At 40.4% G+C, this 17,620-nt stretch overlaps 1 protein-coding gene across 7 annotated transcripts in view; it reads left to right on the forward strand.

Moving 5' to 3' along the window:
* The window catches only part of grip1 (glutamate receptor interacting protein 1), a 384,971-nt gene that overhangs the window by 160,870 nt on the left and 206,481 nt on the right, over nt 1–17,620 (forward strand). Inside the window, exon 1 of one of the 7 annotated variants that reach the window (XM_048549320.2) lies at nt 3,242–3,263. The exons of the other annotated variants lie outside the window; for them this stretch is intronic. Coding sequence (XP_048405277.1) covers nt 3,254–3,263 — 10 coding nt within the window. The 5' untranslated portion in view covers nt 3,242–3,253. Of the gene's footprint in view, nt 1–3,241; nt 3,264–17,620 lie in introns of those variants that run through there. 7 annotated transcript variants of the gene reach the window in all.

Below are 17,620 nucleotides of genomic sequence, written 5' to 3' on the forward strand. Positions count from 1 at the left end.
TTCTTTAAAAAAACAAAAAGATGCATTCAAAAGCTTACGTAGTTGCTGCTCCTTAATTTCTCTGGGTGAAGGTGCAATTCCACTGGCCTTCAAAGCCTTGCGCAGTTCAAAGCCACTTGTTTCTCAAGTTGAGATCAGTCAATTCAATTCAGTTCAATCTGAACTTCTAAAAGAAAATGCTGGGAAAGAAATGCAGATGCTGGAAAAGCACAACCATAATTTCAATGTTGCTTAAACTTGCCTCACTAGAGGAGAAAGGACAGGACAGGCATGGTTCTGACTGCACTATAATTACCTCCTTTTTTTTCATCCTTTCTCCTCCTGTGGTGGTGTTCAGCAACAAAGTACATTCCAGGTCTATTCTTGGTTGAACTTGGTCCATGCTGTGCAGATTGACAGGTCCTCTCTAGATGCTTGCATTTTTATTTGTAAATGAATTTACTCTTCAAGAAAATCCTGTACTGATATGCTCCTACTCTCCAGCAACCTGTCCACTGAGACACACTCTTGCTTTACAAGGTGATTGTGTCTTGAGATATTTGATTACAGTTTGTTTTTAAACTTGGCATCACTTTAATCTTGCTAATGTTGTATGTGTATTCTGATCAACACAGTGAAGCAAACTGGAAAATTGACCACACTGCCAACTGTAGAGAAACCAAGCAAAAAAAATCTCCGAAACATCCCATTTAATTTTCCTGTTCCTGTCATTTTTATTTAATTCATCTGCCCCAAAGTCTGTGTTTCTATTTTCTCTGAAATACTACTTAATTTAGCCGTGCTACTTGCTGTCTACTGGCTGATTTGCTACAAACTTCTTGTATACCTCTGGTCTTTAATCGTTTTGCTTGTTCATGCAGTGCTTCTTTGCTCTATTGTCTACTGCCATGCAATAACCTGAGACCACAGTGCAGAAGTGGTTAGTTCACACAAACTAAAATCATTATTATTCAGTCACTTCAGTAGAATATAAAAAAAGGCATAAATAGCCTGTAAGTAATATAACATTTATAGTCATTTACAGTATGAATGGAAGCCTTCCAGCCAATTACTGTGCTTTGTAACACTGTACCTAGTACATACACTATTCGTCTTACATGTACTTGATCGGAACATGGGACTTGAGGGTAGAAGTATAAACAGTCAAGTAGTTTATTTGCTCTACCACTCAGTACAATAATGACTGACCTGTTTATGGACTTGACTCTGCTTTACTGAACATCCGTAACACTTGATTTGCTTGTCTATCAAAATTGCAACTTGGTCTTGAATAAATTTAAATACCCAGCCTTGACTACTTTCAGGGGAAGAGAATTCCACACTCCTCTATAGATTCTCTGAGAGACTTTAACAAAAACTATATTCTCCTTATTCTCCCTTATTAAAAGGGAGACCGCTTTCCCCAAATGTTTGTTGAACAGGTTGCATTTACCACAAAATAAATTCTTAATTTTTTTACGTGAACTTGAAGTCATTTAGTGCTCTGCTTTCACCACCATCTTTGACCACACAAAATTCTTTCATCAGTCACTTTTTCTAGTCAAGAATTTAGGAAACTTCCAGGTTGTAATACAATGTTAAGCACCACCAATAGCATGAGCTGTTTTTCCTTTAAAATCCAATGGTTCAATTTGATGGGTACACATGAGATGAGGATTTACAGCATGCAGTGAGATCAGGCCAAATCATTGCTCCTGCGGTGAGGAATGACATTTAAACAGTGAGCTATAATCTAGTTGTCTCCTTTTATAACTCACTGCAGTTGAATATTGGTCAATTGCAATGTGCAGCCAACGGAGTTAAGTTATTGCACCAGCTATATATCACCGTGAGAGCCATCAAGGTTGGTGGCAAAGGGGTACAATTGTATGTGAGTGCACATACTTACCTCTACTCCCCAAACAGTGTCTGATTATTAATATTGAGAGAGAGTAGACAGAAACATCACTGTTTTCCTGATTTGTAAAATTATTGAAAAGTATCTTGGCAAAGTGATTGAGTTGACACTTTAGCTCCATTCAAACATCATGTCCGGAGTAATGATTCATTTAATATAGGCCCATGCTCTCACAATGTGTTCTTTGAAACCTATTTGGTGCACTTGGAAAGACTGAGATTCACATTCAAGCTAGACCAAATCAGGATTCTTCAAATGCTAGAAATCTAAAATTAAAACTCAATATGCTGGAAGTATCTCTGGATTGTCACAGAGAGCAAATATTAGAGATGGATAGAAAGGTCCATGGAAGTTAGGGTTTGGGTTGGTACAGAGGGGAAATGGTGGGAATGTGAAGTCTCCTGGCCAAAGATGCCATTGTACGTTTGAAAGCAAGGAAGTAAGCCTTGGTGTCACGCTGAGCTCAAAATGTGTTGAGGTAGCTGGGGGAAAATAGAGTCTATTGTGAGGACAGTTGTTCAATGTCAGAGGGTACTGGGCATATGCAACAAGGGAGTGAGATTCAAAGGAGGTATAAGGTGAGAACCAATGGGAAGGAAAGATGTTTTTGGAGAATGGAATATTGAACTTTTTGCAAGTCATCATTCTTGACAAGCAGATTAAAACATTTTTGTTGCAAAGCCAGATGAGATGAGGGATAAAATAAAACTGTAGACCAGGATGACTTTGAAATAGAACAGGTTGAAAGAATTCTTATGATGGCAGCTGGAATTGACAGTGAATCTTGTGTCAAGAGCAACAGTTTGGAGAGTTCTGAATGTTTTGAGGATCTCTGTAATTGCATGTGGATTCAGGATGCTTAAGGGTAGAATGTCAACAATTCCGCATGGAATAGGTAGGAGCCTGTGTCGGTTACTGAGAAGGGGGATTTGGCTGTGGAAGTGAGCTTCTATCAATATTTCATCAAGCACGGGAAGAGAACTTAGGCAGCAAGGAAAGCGAACAAGATATAAAAGGTAAAAGCTATGTAATGTTATGAAAACTAGCAACCCAGAGCTCTGAGCTAACGTTCAAATGACATGGATGTGAATTTCACCATGGCAAGTAGTGAAATTTGCATGCAATAAAGCTAGAATTAAAAACTAGTCTCATGATGATCATATAATTGCTGGTTCACTGTCCTTTTAGGGAAGGAAATCTGCTACCTTTGCTGAAGGATAGGAGGAACTGCTGATGCTGGAGTCTGAGATAACAAGGTGTGGAGCTGGATGAACACAGGCCGGGCAGCATCAGAGGAGCGGGAAAGCTGACACTTTGAGCCTGGACTCTTCCTCTGAAAGGGGGGAGGGGGAGGTGATGATGGAAGGTAGGTAGAGGAGCAGATAGGTGGAGAGAAGACGGATAGGTCAAGGAGGCGGCATAAGAGGGAGAGGCGGGTAGGTGGGAGGGAAGATGGACAGGTCAAGGAAGCGGGGCTGAGATGGATGATGAATGGTCCAGACCTGAAACGCCCGCTTTCCTGCTCCTCTGCTGCTGCTTGGCCTATTTTCATCCAGCTCTACACCCTGCTATCCTAACTGGTTTGGCCTAGGTGTTGCTCTAGCACCAGAGAAATGTGATAGACTCTTAATTTCCCTCTGGATAATTAAAAACGGTTAATAAACGTTGGTCTAGCCAGTGATGCCCATATCCCGTGAATGAACAAAATAAATAGAAACCCTGTCAATAAGAAGAGTAGAACTTCTTTGAGGTAGGTATTCTGGGGAAAGAAAATGGTGGTGAATTTAACAATATCACAAAATGAGATCTGCAGATATGCAAAACAGAAAATATGAGAAATTCACAGCTTGTCATGCTGCCTTTGCGCATGGACATTTTAAAAGTGGTGACACAGAATTTTTGTTTTAAAGGAGCTGCAGATTTTTCCAATGTTCTAGCCAACAGGATGATGAGTGAAACAGTTAGCATTTCAGGTTTGTGATCTTTCATCAGAGTAAGGAAGGTTAGAAGTGTCATGGGTTTTCAGCAACTGAAATTGGAAGAAGAGCAAACGGGGAAGGCCTATGATAGGCTGGAGGCCAGGAGAGATTCAGTGACCAAAGCTTTCATGATACAAAAGCCAGAAGGCATAGTAATGAATAAGGAAAGAAGCAAAAGATATGTCGAGATGCCGTGTGGACTCAACATTCCTCCTTGACTCGATATGAGTGCAGCAAGTTTTAGATTTATTTTCTTTACTACCATTTTGATTTGCGCATTATTTTAATGATTTTCGGCTTTTCTCTCATTACTTTCTTAATCCTTTCTGCTTGGATGTATGAAATCCATACTTGACCTATGTGCAACTTTCGTTTTTCTACTGCTTATGAAAGCTAAATAGAGCAGTATCATTCCACCTTTTTTGTTATATTTTTGATTTTCTTGGATATTTATCCTTTCTTCCCTATTGCAGACTTTTATATTTTGTTCTTCTCTGTGCCCTTGTTCCCCAGCTCCAAACCTGTTGCTTTTCTAATTCCCTTCATTCTGGTTCAGATCTGAACTGCATTGGCAGCAGATTCCACAAAACCATAGAAATGGCACATCAAAGGGGGTGCCATTCTGCTGTCTAACCCAGTGACACCAAGATGCCCTTTCTAATCTCATTTTCTTACACACAGCCCAAATCCCCACACCTTACAGCACTTAAAGTGCAGACCCAGGTTTTTTTTTTACTTTGAAGAGTAAAGGGTCTCTAGCACTAAGCCCAACCAGGCAGAGAATTTCAGGCACTCACCCCCTTCTGTTTTTTCTAAAAAAAAAGCTTTTCCTTGCAATCCCTCTAATCCTTCTGCCACTTAGCTTAAGTCTATGATTGCTGACTTTTAAACTCTCTGCCAAGGGAAACAGGTTCCTCCTGTCTACTCTATCTCTACCTCTCAGAATTTTGTATACCTCTAATCCTGTCAGCCCTCAATCCTCGCTGGTCAGAGATACAATTCTTCAGCCCTGGCAACATTTCTTGTTAAGTCTTCTCTGCACTCTCTCCAATGCAATTCTGTCCTTCCTCATTCAATCATGGCTGTTTAAGTGCATGTTGTTGGATAATTAGTTGAAGAAAAATCCTTCCTGGATTCCTGTTTTCTAAACAAAAGCAATGCTTTTCCCAATTAAGTCCATAATTTTAAAAAAAACTTGAAGATGCGTTCTTTACAGCAGCATGTTTTAAATGCTGTTACTATTGCAATGTAGATGAACATGGCAGTTAATTTGAAAAGGTCCCACAAGTAACAATAAAAGAACAGGTTATAGGGTAGCTATTAGTGACACAAATACAAAGCACAGTGGATACTGGACATCTGCAATAAAGTAAGGTAGTGCTGGAATTGCTCAACAAGACTGGCTGTAACTATGGAGAGAGAAACAGTTATTGTTTCCCACTCGTGACTTTTTGACAAAAACTGTTAATTCTGTTTTTCTCTCCTCCAGTGCTACAAGATGTGACTATTTCCACACCATTTTCTGTTTTCATTAATTGCTGTAGTGATGTTGATCGAGTGATTTAATGTTGGAGAGAATGCTGTTGCTTTTAAAATAGTGACATAATTTTTTGTTAGTATCTACTTGAGAAGGGTAAAGAGGACCTTTTGTGTAACATTCCGACCTAAAGAAAGAACCTCCATCTTGACAATGCTCCCTCAGTGTTTTCCCGAACCAGTGAATTTGGCCAAGCTCAAAAGCACTGATTGATTGTTTGCAGAAGTTCCAGTTGGATTTTTAACCATAACACTGTACAACTATACACTTTCTTTTGGTCAGACTAAACAGCCCAGAGCTTCTCAACAATTCTTCCGGCCATTGTGAAAATGTGAGTTTCTCATCCTGGGTGTTTCAGCAGCTCTAATACTTGCGCTGCCAAATATGGCCTCGAATAAAAACCTTTTCAGTGGAACGAGTATTGATGTGTGAAAGTCTGGTTCAACAGGACTTGTTACAGTGTAATCCTTTCATTTTGTTCAATGTCATTCTCGCAGTGGGGAAGAGAGAAAACGAGCCAGGACTAGGAGATGGAAAGGATTGCAGATGCTGGAAGCTACAGTCAATAAATGTGAAGCTGGAAAAGCACAGCAGGTCAGACAGCATCTGAGGAGCAGGAAAGTCGAGGTTTCAGGTTGAAACGTTGACTTTCCTGCTCCATGAGGCAGGACTATTTCTTCAGTTTGAAGGGATATAAATACATCAGAAGAATTTTTCATAGTGGCATCAGTGATTGCTCCTGAAGTATCTGTGCACTTACTGAGTTTTTGCATTAAATTTTAAGTTTCTTCAGCTGCACAGGGTCCAAGGTAAATTGTGTAGAAATACTGCATTAGCAGTGTGACTTGGCCCTGACAAGGGAGGCTTTGGACATGTGTTTTTTAAAGTTTGGGTTGAAGAGTAAACTTGGCATGAATGTTAAAACAGTCCCTTTTTTTATTTTGTAGAAATACAATTTAATCATATAGATATGTACCATTGATATTTTAAACATGTTACAAATAAAATCAAATTGGATATTACAGTAAATATGCCAAAAAAAATCACTTTTCTCAGTTGAGTGTTTTTCACTCTAAAGGGGCCTCATTCCAGATGCAAAATTGGAAAATTTACCAAAATGGCAAGAAGTATATGTGTTCCAATACTAGCTGTAAGGGTTTCTGAGTTACTAGCCCCATGCCGTTTATGGGCCAAAGGACTTGGAGAACTTTGGCAGTGCTGCCTCAAGTTTTAGTGCATCATTTAGCACAGAGCCCTGGACCTTAAAATACGTTAATCTGCGATATTCCGTTAAGGACAGCACTTAGCACTGGAAGATTAACAAATTTCAAGAACTAACTGAAGAACACCTTTCACTGGGTGGTGCCCCAGGCACAGCTGATGTTTGCTTCAGTGCGTGTCGTAGAGAACAGCCTGGAGAGACCAACGTTCTGTGTTGCAGACCTGCTCAGGATGAACCTCGACAAAAACCACTATGTCTTTGTAAAGACATGTTCCAATTGAAGACGTGCAATGGTGCCTTCACCACTGTAGCCGCCTTGAATGCACTGTGTAATGGCTCGGAGTGTGGGCATACCTGAAGGATCTGACTGAGCCTTTTTTAATGGCAGCCACGCCCAGTCTTGGTGCTTGTGGGAAAGTTGTGAATATGTGGCATTGTGCCAAATGGCTCTGACAGTCTGCTCAGGAAACAATCTGACAAAATTGACTTTGTTCTTCACCCGAAAGACCTTGAATGTTGCATCCTGACAAGAAACCATGGTCACCCTTTGGATGATTAAATGTCCATATCACCAGACCCACATGCATTTTATTTAGTAGCTCTTGAGTTATGAGTATTGCTGGCAAAGGCAGCAATTACTTTCCATCCCAGATTGCCCTTGAACTGAGTTGCTTGCTGGAGCATTTCAGAGACAATGATGTCACACGTAAGCCAGCCCAGGCAATGGCAGTAAAGAACAGACTTTTTTTTATGATTTTGGTGGTTTTCATGAAAATTATTAATGAGACAAGCAAATTATACCAGACTTGAATTTAACTGAATTTAAATTCCCTGACTGCAGTGAACCTGTTTCTGGAGCGTTGCCAAAGCTTCTGATACTAGTTAGTTAGCTAATGGTCCAGTAGCATTAGCACTGTGATGCTGGCTGTATTAAATGAAGCAACATATTGGCAAGTCTATGTCTGAATTTCACTGCTTGGTTCAGTCTTTAGGTGAAGTAGCAGTGTTTACACTCATGATAGAGTGTTGTTGGCAAAGCTAAGTAGAAACCTAGATAACAAAGTGTGGAGCTGGATGAACACAGCAGGCCAAGCAGCATCTCGGGAGCGCAAAAGCTGACGTTTTGGGCCTAGACCCTTCTCTGATGAAGGGTCTAGGCCCGAAACATCAGCTTTTGTGCTCATGAGATGCTGCTTGGCCTGCTGTGTTCATCCAGCTCCACACTTTGTTATCTTGGATTCTCCAGCATCTGCAGTTCCCATTATCACTAGGTAGAAACCTGATGCTGTAGCAACATTAATTGACATTGGCTCAAATGATGTATGTCCTGAATTAAGTTTTATTTTAAAATTGAATGTACGCTTGATCATGTGCATTTGGCTATTCTGAGACACTGTAAATATGCATTGATAAAATCAGTGCAGAGTAGCACTGCCCAAACAGAGTATCCCAGCTCCACTTCCTACCCGCAACCAGAAGGAATGAGTTATGTTGGGGGTGGGGGGAGCTGGAAATGATATCTTCTCAAAATAAAAGGCTTTCTTTGAACATCAACCTACCTTGTATATTTGTAAATACTAAAAATTCCCTAAATTATGTGTTAGAATTCAGTTTATTTGTGGGATCATACAAGGCAATGAAGCTGGTCATGGAATGTATCATACTACAATTTTCATTTACTTCTGAGCTTTGCTTTCTTTTAAAAAAAATTACTCTGAAAATTCAAGATTTTAATTTTGTATACAGCATTTATATTAACTGCAGAATGAACGCTATCCATAATAGTGATATACTTGTTTTGTACAATTTATTAAGAGTTTAATGTAAGCTTATTTTCAAGAACAGAAGATGTACTTGCCAGTTTCTGCAGAGCCAACAGACTTTAGACACAGCTGGTTCTGTAATGATAGTGCTTTACTGCAAATATAGGGGCAGGAATTTTCTTGGGAGGTATAATTATTACGCTAATGCCATAGTAATATTACTTAGTCACAGATCTCTTCAAAGCCATTTTATGTGATACTTAACTGTAATTAAAATGCATTGACCTTTTAGCTGTAAGTCACTTCCATTCTCTACTCAGTAATTAATAGTTAGGAAATGGTATAGTGTAACCCTTTCAGCACAATGTTTCCACAATGTATACTTCCAAGCAGTTAAGGTATGTACAATTTGAGCACTTATGGACAAATCTTCTATAGCTTGAGTGTTTCAGGAAGAATCCAGTACTAATGTTGGTTGTATTGTATTGCCAAGTTGATTGTTGTGAGATCTCAGCATAACTACATTAAAGGCAGAAGGGACTTTCCGGGAGTCTTATGGAAAAAAACAACTACTAACACCTAGCCATGTAGGAAGTTTCGCAAGAAGTGACCAAAGCTGACTCAAAAGGTTGGGATTTTGTTTATTAAATGTCTTAGAACATAGAACATAGAACATAGAACATTACAGCGCAGTGCAGGCCCTTCGGCCCTTGATGTTGCGCCACCCTGTGAAACCAATATGAAGCCCATCTAACCTACACTATTCCATTATCGATATGTTTATCCAATGGCCATTTAAATGCCCTTAAAGTTGATGAGTCTACGACTGTTGCAGGCAGGGCATTCCACGCCCTTACTACTCTGAGTAAAAAAACCTACCTCTGAGTTCTGTCCTATATCTATCATCCCTCAATGTAAAGCTATATCCTGTTGCGCTAGCCATCACCATTTGAGGAAAAAGGCTCTCACTGTACACCCTATCAATTCCTCTGATCATCTTGTATGTCTCTGTCAAGTCGCCTCTCAACCTTCTTCTCTCTAACGAAAATAGCCTTAAGTCCCTCAGCCTTTCCTCATAAGACCTTGCCTCCATACCAGGCAACATCCTGGTAAATCTCCTCTGCACCCTTTCCAACGCTTCCGCATCCTTCCTATAAAGCGGCGACCAGAATTGTATGCAATACTCTGAGTGTGGCCGCACCAGAGTTTTGTACAGCTGCATCATGATCTCATGGCTCTGAAACTCAATCCCTCTACCAATGAAACCTAACACACCATACACCTTCTTGCCACCCAGGTTGATAGGGTTGTTAACTTTCAGGGATCCATGCACGTGGACACCGAGATCTGTCTGCTCATCATTACTGCCAAGAATCTTACCATTAGCCCAGTACTCTGTATTCCTGTTACTCCTTCCAAAGTGAATCACCTCACAGTTTTTCCACATTAAACTCCATTTGCCACCCCTCAGCCCATCTCTGCAGCTTATCTATGTCCCTCTGTAACCTGCAACATCCTTCTGCACTATCCACAACTCCACCGACTTTAGTGTCATCCACAAGTTTACTAACCCATCCTTCTACACACTCATCCAGGTCATATATACAAATGACAAACAGCAGTGGCTCCAAAACAGATCCTTGCGGTACACCACTAGTAACTGAACTCCAGGATGAACATTTCCCATCAACCACCACCTGTTGCCTTCTTACAGCTAGCCAATTTCCGATCCAAACCACTAAATCACCCTCGATCCCATACCTCCATATTTTCTGCAATAGCCTACCATGGGGAACCTTATCAAATGCTTTACTGAAATCCATACACACCACATCAACCGCTTTACCCTCATCTTGAAGGAAGAAAGAAAGGTAGGAAGATGAGGCAGTGTAGGCCAAGGCAGCATAACTACCAATGATAGAGCAATGAAAATCTGGGTGCAGGAAAGTCCAGAACAGAAGGAGCACAGATTTCTGAAGAGTTTGGGCTACTGGAGATTACAGACAGAGGGAGGAGGTGATGATGCCATAGACGGATTTAAAACCTAGGATGCAAATAGCAAAATTAAGGCATGGTTGTGAACCACTGTAAATGAGCAAATGCATGAAGTAATGGGTGAATGAGTCATGGTGTCAATTCGGACTTTGTGGGAGAGTTTTGGAGGAGCTCTATTTCATGAAGGTTGGAGGATGGGAGGCTGTTGGAGTGGAGTAGAGTAGAGTAACAAAATCATTAAAGAGGGTTTCAGGTGAAAATGGGCAATGTTGCTGAGACGACTGAGAGTCAGTCTTGGTGCATTCGTATAGATCTAATCTTCAGATATCACCAAAGTAGAACAAAATTTACTGTGTTTCTATTTGTGCAAAGAGAATATGCTCAAAAGATAATTTATACAGGAATTACATTTAATGAACAAGAATTATCTATATTAGCCATTTATAATTGCTCACTTTTTTAAAAAAAACTTATTGAAAATATTTATTTATTCCTTTGTTTTCTTTTACATTAAATACTCTGCTTATTTGAAGCACTTAAGGCCTTCTCAGAACAAGTAGATGGAATGGTTCCACATAAGTCACGAGCCCAGAATGAGGCCATTTGACCCATCACTTCTGTGATGGTCTTTTAAGAAAACTGCAGTTTTATTTTGGCAATCCTGTGTGGTGGGGTGGGGGGGTGGAAGAACACTTTTTCTGAAAGGTAGGTGGGTTGTGGAGTAATTGGAGAAACTCAGTGCGATTGAATGACAGAGCAGGCTCAAGGGACTGTAGCCTATTTCTGCTGATTCCATGTTCCTGTATGTTGCCATTTCCTCTCAAGTTCTTTACCCCATTTAAGGTTTTAGCAAGGACTTGTAATTCAGGTTGTGAGTGAAGGTGTTGACTTGTTTTCGTTCAGACGTCAATCACCGTGCTAGGTAACGTTATGAGTGAGGCCTCCGTGAAGCTTATGATGTTACCTAGCATGATGATGAAACATTGGAATGAAAACAAGCCAGCTCAGCAAGCAAGTCAAAAATCTCTTTACCCGATCATTTGAAGGAAAACAATTTCAGCTTCTCTGACATCTCCATGTAACTCAAATCCTCCTTCATCTTTGATATCATGTTGGCAAACGTTCACTATATCTATTACAAGCCCTTGACATATTTTCTAGAAGAGCCTTGCCCAGAATATTCCAGCTGAAGCCAAGCAGTGACTTGTACAATGGATTATTTTGACTTTAACCAATGACAGTTGTATTCGTCATGTTTTTAATCTTGTGCACTCTGCCCTTAATTAGGAAATAATTGGTTTCTGTTAATGACTTGCTTTATAACATTGAATTGTTAAGGTTTTGACTTTTTGTGTGTTGTGATTCAGAATGTCGTGTACCTGCATGAATTTAATAACTCCTGTCCCAATGGTCACTGATACACAGGAGCTTACATCTGCCCACTTGTATTTTTTTGCCGCTCTTTTCAAATTCAATAACCACTACCTTAGTTTATCAAACTCTCTCCTTATGTGAGAAAAGGGGAATTTTTGATTATGGGATCCAAGTCTTTCAACCATTTACATATACCAAGACAAAAATGGGCCAAGTAGGATACACCACTCCTGACCTTTTTTAAACCGATTGGTATCTATTGATCTCCTGAGTCACCATCCATTGATGATTTTTCCTCTTGTTGCTTCATTTTATCTTGTGTCATAGACTTGAATTTTTGGAAATAACTGCACTGTGAAACATTTTCATCCAAATACGTCTCATCAAGCACATACCTTTCATCCAATCAATGGTTTTGCAACAAAAATTGTCTCCACTAAATTCATTGGAGTGCCTCTAGCACATTCTCCTGTCTGTAAAGTTGACGTCAGAGTAATTTCTTCTGCATAGATCATTGATTATGCCAATTTCTAATCATCCATCACTCTCTTGTATTTTCTGGCCTACGCTTGCTTCAGGTTAAGGAACAGATTGCCACTAAGTTTCTAACCTTGTCCTCAAATACCTCCATGGCCTCAAACTTCCCTATCCCTGTTCCTCACCCCACTGTGATATTGGCGTTCCTCCAAGTCTGGCCTCTTGAGCATTTCTGATCTGACTTGCTCCACCAGTCGTGGTTGTGCCTTCAGTAGTCAAGGTAATAAGCTCTGGAATTTCCACCTGAAAGACCACCTCCTCTGTATTTCTTTGGTTTTGCAATGCTCCTTTCAAAAAGCACAACTTTGGCCAACATTTTTGGTTACCTACCCTCCTGCTTGTTATCATATTTTGCTTTGCAACAGAACATAATAGAAATAAGAATTGAAGAGCTTACAGCCTTGCGAGTCTACCCATCACCATTCAGTATGGTCATTGCTGATCTTTTGCCTCAACTCCACTCTCCCGCCTGCTCCCCAAAGCCCTTGATTCACTGAGAGACCCGAATTCTGACTGTCAATCTGGAGTACACTCACTGACCTAAGTCTAATCCAAAACACTCTAGGGTAGAGAATTCCAAAGATTCCCAACAATTCTTTCAGTGAAGGAATTTCTGATCTTCATTCTAAGAAATTGACTCATTATCATATTTCCTACTCAGAGGAAACAACTTCTCAGAATCAACTCTCTCAAGCCTGTTCATAATCTTGAATATTTCAGTGACATTACCTCTCATTCTTCGAAACTGTAGGAATGGTAGACCTTTATTTACTCTCCTGTGGAGCAAGCTGGGACAGTTTGTTAGTTTATATCTGCACTATAAATCCAAGTTATTGCAATTGCAATAATATCAAAACAGAACTGCCCAACACCATTCAAATTGCAACCCACAGTGCAGTTCTTGGCTTCGTGAGATATCAACGTGCATATGAGTGTGATATTAGCAAAGTGGCCTCCAAGAGGAGCTTGGTTATTGTGTGTCAAATGGTTCTTTTGTGAGAGTGCTGAGTTATCACAGGTGCACTCTTTTAGCTGAGTCATTACACTGAGGCCATCTGGGTGAGTGCTTGGAAGGATGTAAAGGATAATACTATTTGAAGAGTTGACCCAGATAGCTTTCAGTGTCCTGGCCAACATTGGTGTCTTGACATTGGGTGGCATGGTGACTCAGTGGTTAGCACTGCAGCCTCACAGCACTAGGGACCCGTGTTTAATTCCAGCCTTGGGTGACTGTCTGTGTGGAGTTTGCACATTCTCCCCGTGTCTGCATGGGTTTCCTCCGGGTGCTCCAGTTTTCTCCCACAGTCCAAAGTTGTGCAGGCTAGGTGGATTGGCCATGCTAAATTGCCCGTAGTGTTCAGGGGTGTGTGGGTTATAGAGGGATGGGTCTGGGTGGGATGCTCCAAGGGGCAGTGTGGACTTGTTGGGCTGAAGGGCCTGTTTCCACATTGTAGGGAATCTACTCTAATCTAAAACATAACCTGGTCAGCTATTACTCCAGTTTGGAGTACCTTGCAATGCAAGGTGATGGCTGTGTTTTCTCCACATCATTAGCAGGGATGGACTGTTAGAAGTCAAAGTGACGCTGGATGTTCTCTTTCTTTGTTTTGTTCCCCTTTATTTTTCGTGTAAATCCAGTGATGAGAGCCTTTTGATGTAGTCGAAGTTAGAAACACACACCAAGGCCCACTTCATTTTGGTACAAGTGGCATTGATCTCTTGCAAATGATTTCTGACCTGAACAACAAGATGAATTTATTTAGTTCCTCGAAAAGGGAACAAAAATTCCAAGGCAAAGTGTATACGTAATCCAAAGAAAATATTGGGGCAGGGCATTTAATACTTGAGAGAGATACAATTAAGCAGGGCCTTAAAAGCGAATGAGAATTTGAGATTCAAATGTTTAAAGAACAAATTTGAAATTTCATGGCCTCAATGACTGAAGATGTGACTCCCAATGGTGGGGACGCATTTGAGTGAGAGGCTGGACAAGTGTCCCAGTACGACAATATGCTCTGTGCTCATGGCGCTAGCTTTGTCATTGCTGCGCTGTAGTTCCTGGGCTATCTACAATTTCATTGCAAATTCATGGCAAAACTGGCCTTGAATTTGTTGCTGTTGAAGGATAATCAGTCTGTCTTGTTTCTAAAGAATTTGACTTGCAAATGACTGCAGGGTATTTTTATTCTGTCGGCAAATATGAATGCAAGAGCATTATATTTTGTTAGTAGTTTTGCATGGGATGCCAATTGGCATAAAGAATTGTGAACAGCTTCCGGTAATGATTGCAACACTTTACTTTTTGGCATAACTAAGTAAGCTAGTGTTGATGACTGCTTGTATTGTCACTTGGTTGGTTCTTGATATAGATCTTGTCTCACTCAGAATGTTCATCACTGTCATTCGGAGTTATGAACTTAACTGATTTTCTGTTAGATTACTGTAAACTCTTTTTTTTAAACCAGTTGTCAGTCAGGAAACTTTTTTTTTCATAGGAAGAGGAAAATTAAAATGCATGCATGCGTGAAACACATTTTCAAACAATTGAGTTTGAGACTGACAGCTGAAATGATGCAGACTTGCACTCCAGCAACCTTTTCATGCCAATGTTACAGAACTTTATACTGCAGAATATTTTGATATATGGTTATGAAAATATTAGTTTCCAATGCCTGTCCACTGATTTGTGGTGGCAGTTGATGTGATTATTAAACTCCTGATTGTCGTAATATGCAATTTTTCATTTGGCATTCATTTCCTGCACAACAAAGATTATGTGCTGCTGGTTGAGGCTATGCTTATAGGTTAGGGGATGTTAACCCACTGAGATGGATGTGAACTGTTGGGAAGAATTACAGTATTTAGGCTGCATTTTGAGCCTCACATCTGTGCTGTCAGGAGCGCTCTTGAAATGTTGTCATTATTTCAGCATTAATGTATCTCAAGAAGGGGAGTAATTGAATCCTAGTGATTGCCAATGCAGCAAAATGATTCAGAGTGCACTTCTCGCTGGAATGTGCTTCAAATTATTGCTTGCACAATCTTCCACGCTTGCTGGCTCCTCGTGCTGCATGTTGAAAACCTCACGTCCGTTTTTATTGTTATACTTACTCACAGTTGCATCCGTAAAAGTAATTCATTTTTATGTGAGCAGTGAATTCTGTATACGTGAAGCAACAATATATTATTTGTAATGTTTTCTTGGCTGCACGAACAGTGTTGTGTGTTTTTTGTATTCATTTGTTCACAATATAGCTCGGTTATTTTCAATAGTGAAACTTATGAAGCAGCATTACTTGCAAAGAATTTTTCATTTTAATTGAAAACACAATTTAGTGTGGAAGCAGGCCATTCAGCCCATCAAGTCCACACTGACTGTCTGAAGAACATCCCACCCAGAACCGTCTCATCCCTGCATTTCCCATAGCTAATTCACTTTGCCTGCGCACTCCTGGACACTATGGGCAAATTAGCATAGTCAATCCACCTAACCTGCGCATTTTTGGACTGTGGGAGGATACCCACAGGCACAGGGAGAACGTGCAAACTCCACACAGACAGTCAAACCTGGGTCCCTGGTGCTATGAGGCAGCAGTGCCAGCAATTGAGCCACTGTGCTGTCCAGTTTTCTACAACTTCACAGAACAATGGCTGCTTACTAAATAGGGGAGAAACAGCCTAGTTGTATTATCATTGACTGTTAATGTGCTGGGGACCCTGGTTTGAATGCTGTAACAGCAGATGGTGGAATTTAAATTCAATAAAATGTCTGGAATTAAGAATTTAATGATGACAATGGATTCGTTATCAAGTGTAGAAAAGCCCACATGGGCTGGTTAGTGGAGGATACCATACTTACCTGATCTGGCCTACGCATGATTTTAGACCCACAGCAATATGGTTCAAACTTAACTGCTGACTTGACGATTTAGGGATGGGCAGTAAATGCTGGGCCAGCCACTCATCCCGTGAATGAATAATTTTATCAAAAATGTAGAAATACATCAAGTAGCTGCTTGTTCAGTCAGTCTTAAATTTATTTTTACAGTTTTTTTTTTGCCCCTTCATGCTCATGAAGGCAAATTGGTAAATCACTCCAATGACGTTGACGGCCTTCTAAATCCTTCCATCCCAGTCTGTTCCTCAGGGTAAGCTTAAACGACGGCTGAGCGTTCAGATCATCATGAATTTGGGAAGTCAAAATAGGAGTGATGGGTGCAAATTCACTAGCAAAAATCCTTGTTAGAACTTTCCTTTACTCCTGCCTGATAGCTGGAATACTGAGGTCAATGTTCATGCCATTAAACCATACAAACAACCTCGCCTCATGTGACAAGCCCGTCATTCCCTGGATTATTGTAAACCTCCTGAGGACCACCTCCAAAGGCCAGTACATCTTTCCCTAGATACAGGGCCCAAAACTGCTCACAAAATTCCAAATACAGTTTTCTTGGTACATTTCTGTTCATGTATTCTAGCCCTCTTGAAATGAAAGCTAATATTGCATTTGCCTTCCAAACTGCCGATTGAACCTGTGTGTTAACCTTAAGAGAACCCTGAACTAGGACTCCCAAATCCCTTTGTGCTTCAGATTTCTGAAGCCCTTCCCCACTTAGTTTTTCATTTCTAATCTTACTACCAAGAAGTGTACAACCTCCCATTTTCCCATGTTTGTGTTCATCTGTCACTTCTTCGCTGACTCTCCAAGCCTGGCCAAGTCCTTCATACAGCTTCCTTGCATCTTCAACATCACCTGTGATCATAGATTATTAATATCAGTAACCTGTGTAATTCTATGCCAGCTATGCCCAACTTTCATTCTATTTTGTCAGCACCTCAAAAGTATGAAGAGAAAAATGCAGCCAAGGTTCCTTTTATATAATATACCATTGCCACAAGACTATAATTTGAACAGTTTTTAGCAAGTCCCCTGGACTGGAAGATGAGGTTGACACTTAATGTTGTGCTGTTCTGTCATTTGTAAAACATATTTTTATTTCTTAGCCATTTTAATGGAATTAGTGCCATTTTTTTTGTATGTTCTGACCTGGACTTGAAACCACCTCTGACTCCTTGCTGGGAGCTTTACACACTGTCAGCTGTTCACTCCTCTTGGGTTAATGAGTGTAAAGAGATGAGCACAAAACAATCCCAATGTGGTGTTCTAATGGCATTGTCTCTAGATTAGTAATCCCGAGATGCAAGCTAATGCTCTAGTGACATGGGATTGAATATCACCACGAGAAATGGTAATGTTGAAATAAATGAGTCCTGCTTGTCTAATTGTGACCATGTAACCACTGCCAACTGTCATTT

The sequence above is a fragment of the Stegostoma tigrinum genome, chromosome 18 (assembly GCF_030684315.1).
Source record: "Stegostoma tigrinum isolate sSteTig4 chromosome 18, sSteTig4.hap1, whole genome shotgun sequence".
Taxonomy (NCBI): domain Eukaryota; kingdom Metazoa; phylum Chordata; class Chondrichthyes; order Orectolobiformes; family Stegostomatidae; genus Stegostoma; species Stegostoma tigrinum.